The sequence below is a fragment of the Orycteropus afer genome, unplaced genomic scaffold, assembly GCF_000298275.1.
Source record: "Orycteropus afer afer isolate SDZICR_OR568_19922 unplaced genomic scaffold, OryAfe1.0 scaffold00924, whole genome shotgun sequence".
Lineage (NCBI taxonomy): Eukaryota > Metazoa > Chordata > Mammalia > Tubulidentata > Orycteropodidae > Orycteropus > Orycteropus afer.
This window is the reverse complement of record NW_006922511.1, coordinates 385,816-394,392: the sequence shown is the minus strand read 5'-3', so window position 1 is coordinate 394,392 and position 8,577 is coordinate 385,816. Positions and strand designations below refer to the sequence as shown.

The following is an 8,577-nucleotide window of genomic DNA, read 5'->3' as shown; positions in this document are numbered from 1 at the left end:
TAAAGGCATCATTCAGAAACTGTGAGGGTCCCAACGGATCACCAACCACTTTTCCCAAATCAACAAGTGACTTAATGATTTAAGTCATAATCCCATGCCTTCATCAAACACTTTCTCTGGCCTGGAGGAATGTGTTTCTTTGGAGTTTAAAAAGAAATCTAGAAGGAAAATACTATTCGTATGAGCATGACAAACTTTAACTGATTAACCAAATCAGAATAATTTTTCCAAGAAAAGGCACATTAATTTCCATCACCCTAAGGAGCTCTGGTGGCACAGTGGGTAAGGCACTTAACTGCTAACTGGAAGGTCAGCAGTTCAAACCCACCAGCTGCTCTGCAGGAGGAAGATAAGGCAATCTACCTCCATAAAGATTTACAGCCTTAGAAACCTTATGGGGGTCACTATGAGTCACAATCGACTCAATAGCAGTGGGTTCTTTAACCTAATACCATTTCTTTTTAGAAATACACAATAAGGTCCCATTAAGCCATGGTAAAGAGGAAGGAAAGGGAGCTGCCCTTCAGAAGTGTCTCCATTTGGAGAGGAGGAAGTCAAGGGGAAAATCACTCTCCTCTGCCTCGCACAGTATATTTGTTCACCTCATGAGGATGCCCATCCATTTTCCTCCCTTCAGAAGTTCCCATGGTTACAAAATGGCCTAGCACACACTCATGCATATCTATATTTTAAAAAAGGATAACAGATCACTGGGATGCAAAATGGCCTCCTGCAGTTCATCTCAGTTGGTCATTTTGCTTTTGAGATGCTCCTATTCACTCACTTCCCCCAGCACCTCAAGTCCAGTGAATAACGTGAAAAGGGGGAAACACCTATTTTAAGAAACTGGAAATGCCAGGTAACTGCTTTAAGACTATTAAGATTGTATCCTCCACACACACTAATAAGAGATGGAGTTCACTTAAAAGGAAAAAGCTCTGGAGATCAAACACTTAGGGCTGCCTTTTCTTCCAGACTCTTAGAAGACTTGAAGAGTACAAATATGTTTCTTTGGACTACAGAGGGAATTTTAAATTTTAAATTCTAAAATGTCTTCAATCGAGAACTTTTTCAAAAAGGTTTTCTAAAATAGAGGTAACATCAAACAAGCCAAAAGAGAAGGGCACTTTGCTTCCTCCTCAGGGTGGCATGTGTCCCTTTGCACTAAAGGGACACACGAAAGCCAAATGTTCCTAATGGGAAATTAGAAAATCATCTTCTCAGTGCCTGCTCATTTCAGAAACAGGAGAATGCACACATAGGGGGTAACAGGACAGACAGAATGAGGCGCAAGAAAAATATCTGGGCTAGAGCTTTCTCCAGCAGACAGACATAACTACCGAGGTTCGGACAGACTAGATAAAACTGTGGAGATTACATCTTCTCGTTTCCCTGCTGCTGAGTGACTAGGAGCTTGGACTTCTTCCGGGACTTGAAGCTATATTCTTTTTTCTATTTGATAAGCTCAAATCCTTTGCCAAGTAGCCTTTCTGCCAGCTTCATTCATGCAGACTTTAACAGGGCAATCAGCTACATCAGACACAAGCTGGGAGGCACATTTCCATTCCAATAGGACTAAAAGTGAGGGCAGGAACTTCAACAAAAAAACCTGAAAAGTGAAGACCCAAACTATTTCTAATTTATCTTAGAGGTTAAAGATGCTGTCTGATACTGCATCCAAAATCTAGCACCACATTCCACAGAACAGTACACCTCCAGGCTATCCCCATGTGTCTTGTCTTCATCATTGAGGGATACCAGTTTAATAGATTGATTTTTTTTTTAATCAATGCATTCTATTTAGGCCCCCTGCAAAGCTGTAGGTTAAAATGGTATGTACCACTTAGCTATGCCTAACCCACTAAAATGGACAAATAGCAACAATTCAGCAGATAGTGTTTGAGCAATAGTAGCTTAGGGATTTATTTTTGATGGTTTGGTTTCCTAAAGGAGCAGACTCAGATCGTTTCTCGTATTGTTTCTTTAAGTCCTAGAACTTTGAACAGATACTGTTTAGATCCAACCTGGTCTCCTATCCAAATAACAAAAATACATTAAAAACCAAAGAGCTCAGAGAATATAGGCCTGAAGCAGTGGGAGCTGAGTGCTCGGTGCAGCATCTAATGGCACTGCTCAGCTCGTCCTGGACAGCAGAACGCAGAGGCCCAGCTACCAGAGTCGACAGGAGTCCACGCCTCTGTTCATCGTGGAATTGAGTGGGCAGTTAAAAGCTTTCCGGAACTCTTCAAAGTTGCTAATTGCACCATTGACTCTGCAAAAGATATTTCAAAGTGCACGTCACTTAATTTTTACATACCAACAAGTTCTGGATAGAACTGTAGCAGTGTGTTGCTAGAAGGGATGTTGGCCTTCAGTTAGGCTGTGTAGAGAGACAACTGAAGCCCATAATGATTCAGTAAATTTCCCCAAAAAATAAATAGAGCTGAGACCAGAACCACCTGAATGTCAGGCAAATGTTCCCACTACTCTGGCAACTACATCAAATTCCTATAAAACTGTACCATCACCAATACTTAGCTTTCCTAACTAATTTTAGTTTATTTTTTATGGATGGTATAACTTATACACAGCAAAGCTTATTTTTGTTTTCATGTGTATATGCCCATATTACTGCTACCTAGATCAAGACATAGAACATTCCAGCGTCCAGAAGGTTTCCTCAGATCCCCTGCCAGCGGTACCTGCAAAGATTACCACTATTCTTACCTCTATTGCCACAGATCAGTTTTGTCTATTTTTGGACTTCATATATATGGAATCTTGCCATATGTACGCTTTAGTCTGACTTCTTTCACTTACTATTACATTTATAAGATCCGCCCATGTCGTTGCATTTCCAACTATTTTTAAAGAATTCAGTCTACAAAAATACTTCCTAAACAATCCTATTATGTTCGAAGGGTCATATTTACCTAGAATTTGGTTCATGCAATAATCACCTAATGAATGGTGGCTAGTTGGTGTCGATGAGTAATTTCGTAAGGGGAGCTACCTCCAAAATCTGGTATTCTTGCCAGTTTCCTGACTTCAGTAAAGACTTCAGATTCCTACTCAGCACTTTGATTGGAAATGCTTCTTGGAAGTGGTATTTCCATTGTGTGATTTCCACTGCACTCAAAATCTATAGTTACTGTGGACATCACTAACAAGTCAAGGGAAGAGTTTTTTAAAAATAAATAAATAAAAGTTCCCCCTCATCTAGTTCTTATTCAGCTGCATGGTCAAAGGGTTGACTTAGTGACTCAGCATTCTCAGTCACTGACTATTTCTTCCCTAATGACTTTGTTACCTGTGGACATCTGAATGACCATAATAGCTTGAATCCAAAAAATCCTCATGAGCTCTTGAGTTTTAGCTGGGATCTATGGAGAGGGATGTATATTTCATAGTGTGACTCACCCTGGGCAGTTAAAGATAGAATTTAGCTGATAATTAGTGAGCATACTCTGCAAAATGTCAGCTAAAATCCAACATTGTAGGCAACTAGTTAGTAAAAGGAAATTAGTTTCTAAAAATTTATCCGTTGAGTAATTAATCTACTGTGTGGTTTCATCCTGCACCATTTGTCAGTGGGAACACATTTTAGTCCATTATAGGCCATCAGCCTTCAGACAGTTCAGGCCAGTGGGAGAGACTTTCCAACACAGTGATTAGATTTTTATGCTAGTGGGTAATTTATAGTCAATTCTGAAGCATTTCTACAGCAAGGTTTTAGGAATAAGACTTTAAAATAGAGAAGAAACTTTAGATGGTTTCCTGCAATATGCTAATGAATTCATTTAAGCATCAAATATAAAGATACCCAGATATAATATGTTCTAAGCAATGAATGAATAAATGAAAAGTATCATAGTTTCTTGGCTTTCTAAGTACAATTCTCTGTCCCCTACTATAGACAGATTCTCTCAAACTATAGAACCTAGCAGAAGGTAAGTAATACTAACCTTCATTTTATTTTCATTCAATATTTTAGACATTCTGACAATTAAATAAGGTTGTAAATCACAATCCTCTCCCCTTCACACCTAACCATTTCTAAATAGGATAAAAGCTAAAATGTAGAGGGGCTTCACACTCTATATATGAATTTGAATTGCTAAGTATCACCATATAGCCTCCCTTGGGTTCAGAGCAATTCAGAAAGCATATGTTCATTTATGTTTATTGGTCAACTGCATGAAAGAACAAGAGGTATTAAACAGAATATTCTTTACCATGAAATAAACCAAGGCTCTGGGTGTTTTAAGGAGCTCTGGTGGTTCAGTGGTTAAAGCATTTGGCTACTAAACAAAAGTTTGGCAGTTCAAACCCACCAGCCATTCCACAGGAGAAAGATGAGGCAGTCTGCTTCTGTAAAGACTGACAGCCTTGGAAACTGTATGGGGCAGTTCTATTCTGTCCTATAGGGTCATTGTGAGTCAGAATAAATTCAATGGCAGTGCGTCAAGGCATTTTAAGGCAGAACCTGTAAGATCCCATCCATTTTTTTAAAAGAATAAAGACTTGTTTGGCCCAGACAAAAAAGCAGGTGGGTGAAAAAAATCAAACATTCCGGCCTACTGAGAAGTGTCATACATGTCCCCCATGAATTGCTGCCTTGCAAAATTGGAAGATAACAAAAGGGATTTAATATGAAAGCTAGGATTTGGACTTCAAATTACCTTTGGAGTCTTGATAAAGCAGTATACTAGAAGTGTGTACAAGTGATCAGCAGCAGAAACTTAGTTGAAAGAATCCTAACTAAATCTGCTTACTACTAACAAAGAAAAGATGCTTAATTTCTGGGTGGCCAGATATTTTGCCTGTCAAATGGAAATCATCCTGGTGATGATGATACAGGCTTTTGCTCAGACTACCGAGTTAGTACGTTACTGGGATGGCTGGGTAAGGGCAAAAGTGGAGAGAGGCATAGTGGAGAACTGGTGTAAACCGTTAGCCCATTTACCTAAACTGAGGGGGGCTATGAGCACCAATCTGGACTTGTTCTCGAGCAGCTTCTGGTCTGTAGGAATTACATCTCACCTGAAAGAGAAAAGCACCCTCTAAGTACATTTCTATTCTAATTATACATTTTCAACTATCTTCACTGCTCCAAATTATATTGCAGAATAATTTTAGAATCAATGGATGACAAGTAGTTTTATCTTTATCAGTAGTAACATCTATTATCCTAATCCCTAGAGTAGAAGGTTTTATCAATATGGAGTGAATCAGGATGGTTTCCAGACAAGTAACTTTAAATGAATAGACCTTAGTATATGTACCCAGGAATTGACCAATGCATTTATTTAATTGATTTGATCTTTGAAATATCCTTACCAAATTTAACCACATTCATTCAAATCAATAAACTGAATCAATCATCTGTTATTGAGTAAGGTAGAGAGAAGTGAGTACTTTGCACCCTAGATGCTTTACTTGCCTCAGCCTAGTCTGGGCCTTGGATAGGAGTACACTCTCCCACCTCCTTTGAAGGCTGGTGTTAGATGCCATCAAGTCAGTCCTGACTCATAATGGCCCAACAACTCATAATGACCCAATGACTCCTAATAACCAACGTACAACAGAACAAAACACTGCCTAGCCCTGCACCATCCTCACAACCATTGCTATGCTTGAGGCCACTGTGCCATCAATGTGTCAGTTCACCTCATTGACGGTATTCCTCTTTTTCACTGGCCCTCTAATTTACCAAGCATAATGTCCTTCTCCATGGACTGGTTCCTCCTGATAACATGTCCAAGTATGTGAGACAAAATCTCATATTCCTTGCTTCCAAGGAGCATTCTGCCTGTACTTCTTCCAAGATGGATTTTTTGTTCTGGAAGTCCATGGTATATTCAATATTCTTCACCAACACCATAATTCAAATGCATTAATTCTTCTTTGGTCTTCCTTAGTCATTGTCCAGCTTGCACATGTATATGATGCAATTGAAAATACCATGGCCAGGGTCAGGTGCACATTAATCCCTAAGGTAACATCATTGCTGTTAATGCTTTAAAGAGGTCTATTGTGGCAGATTTGCCCAGTGCAATACGTCCTTTGATTTCTTGACTGCTGCTTCCATGAATGATAATTGTGAATCCAAGTAAAATGAAATCCTTGACAACTTCAATCTTTTCTCATTCATCATGATGTTGTTTATTGATCCACTTGTGAGGATGTTTGTTTTAAGTTGAGGTGTAATCCATACTGAAGGCTATTGTCTTGATCTTCATCAGTAAGTGCGCTTCTTCTTCACTTTGAACAGCAAGGTTGTGTCATCTGCCCATTGCAGGTTGTTAAGGAGTCTTGCTCTAATCCTAATGCCACATTGTTTTTCACATAGGCCAGTTTCCCAAAATATTTGCTCAGCATACAGACTGAGTAAGTAGAATGAAAAGCCACAACCATGGCACATACCTTTCTTGATTTTAAACCATGTTAAACCATATTCTGTTGAAATGATTGCCTCTTGGTCTATGTACAGGCTCTGCATGAGCACAGCTAAGTGTTCTGGAATTCTCATTCTTCACAATGTTATCCATAACTTTATATTTTTTATGATCCACAGAGTCAAATGCCTTTGCATAGTCAATTAAACATAGGTTAACATCTTTCTACTATTCTCTGCTTTCAGCCAAGATTCATTTGACATCAGCAATGAAATTCCTTGTTCCATGCCCCCTTCTGAATCTGGCTTGAATTTGTGGCAGTTCCGTAATACTGTTGCAACTGTTTTTTGGAATATCTTCAGCACAACTTTACTTGCATGTGATATTAAGTATATTGTTCAATCATTTCCATATTCTACTGCATCACCTTTGGAATGGGTACAAATATGGGATTCTTCCAGTTAGCTGCCTTCCAAATATCTTGGCATAGATAAGTGAGCACTTTCAGTGCTGCATCTGTTTGTTGAAAATATATCAATTGGTATTCTGTCAATTCCTGAAGCCTTGTTTTTTGGCAATTCCTTCAGTGAAACTTGGACTTCTTCCTTCAGTACCATTAGTTCTTGATCATGTGCTACCTCCTGAAATGGTTGTACACTGACCAACTGTTTTTGGAACAGTGACTCTGTATACTCCTTCCATCTTCCCTTGATACTTCCTGTGTGTGGTACTTAAGGTTGTGTGTCAACTTGGGGGGCCTGGTTGAGTAGCTGGGCAGCTGGTGGTAGTTATTCCCCATGATGAGACTGGCAATCAATTCCATGTTGGGATCTACCACAAGCAGCTGAGTAGCTGCTTTAGGGATGTGGTCTCCTTCCCACTTTGGGAATGGTCTCTAGATTCTGGCACACTTGAGCACTGCATGTAGCTGAGTCATGTTAAGCAGCCTGCCATGCTCTGCCAATCTTAGGCCTTTCAGTGGACTTGAATCAATGACCTGTTGTGGTGTTTGGAAACACTGGAACTGTGCCATTTTATTTGTCAACCATGGGCTTGTTAGCCTCAGCAGCCAGTAGCTGCCTGGGTGAAGAGATGCCTCTAGCTTCATTGGGCTGGGAGCAAGAGGCAGAGCTGAAGCCCAAGGCTGAAGGGCTTTCACCCAGCCCCTAGAGCCTGGTACTTGGAACTCAGACTCCAAGCCTTCAAAAATTGTAAGAATAAACTCCTATTTGTTAAAGTCATCCCATTTGTGGTATATTTTCTGTTAGAGCAGCACAGAGGTAACCAAAACACTGGATTATTCGATATCTTGCCCATAGAATCCTTCAATATTGCAAACCGAGGCTTGAATTTTTCTTACATTCTTTCAGCTTGAGAAATGCTATGTGTTCCTTCCTTTTGGTTTTCTAACTCCAGGTCTTTGAAGGTAGGTGTGGCTTTATAAGCAGCTGTGGCCAATGAAATGCAAGCAGAAATGATATCTGTCACTTCCTGGCAGAAGTTTTCAAAACCTAACAGAAGTTTAAGAGCCTAAAGAGCAATTTAAGATGCTACAATAAGAATTCTCTTATTATCTCTTCCTTACTCCTATGGTGACCATGGATGGATGTGTCGAGATAAAGACTCCAACACCCAGGTCTTTGAATAATAACTGTGAGCGCAGCCCCCCTGCTGACCCATGTAAGATATGGAGTCTAAACAAGAAGTAAACTTTTCTTGTGCTACTCGGAAGGAAGGTTGGGCAATCTACTTCCGTAGTGATACTGCCTTGGCAACCCAAGGAGGGGTCGCTATGAGTCGGGTCTGACTCGACGGCACATAAAAACAACAACAACAATTTGTTTCTACAGCATAACCTACCTAACCATGATTTGAAGTATGTCTTGATATGTGATACAGTCTTGAAGCATGAGTGGCTAGAACACATGAATATGGGGAGAGAATATTCCAAATGGAGGAGAAAACGGGAGCAAAGAAAGACACAAGGAGAAAAGAGTTAGACATGTTTCAGGGGGAAAAAAGCAAGACATTCCATTTAGCGACCAGGTTCCGGCAAGATGGCGGACTAGGCACAAGGACTGCAGAGACGCTCTTCAACAAAGAAAAGGGAAAACAATTAACACAGACACAGAAGATAATCTTGGACCCCTGAGCCTTGAAGGGAAGGATACAAAAGTGG

General features: G+C 40.0%; 1 protein-coding gene across 1 annotated transcript in view; it reads right to left on the bottom strand.

Annotated features, from left to right (window-relative positions):
• Nucleotides 1-2,169: 2,169 nt before the first annotated feature.
• Nucleotides 2,170-8,577, bottom strand: part of PHEX (phosphate regulating endopeptidase homolog X-linked) — a 361,355-nt gene continuing 354,947 nt past the window's right edge. The window contains exons 21-22 of the mRNA XM_007958328.1: nucleotides 4,967-5,043; nucleotides 2,170-2,272 (exon numbers count right to left, since the gene is read on the bottom strand). Coding sequence (XP_007956519.1) covers nucleotides 2,170-2,272; nucleotides 4,967-5,043 — 180 coding nt within the window. The remainder of the gene's footprint in view (nucleotides 2,273-4,966; nucleotides 5,044-8,577) is intronic.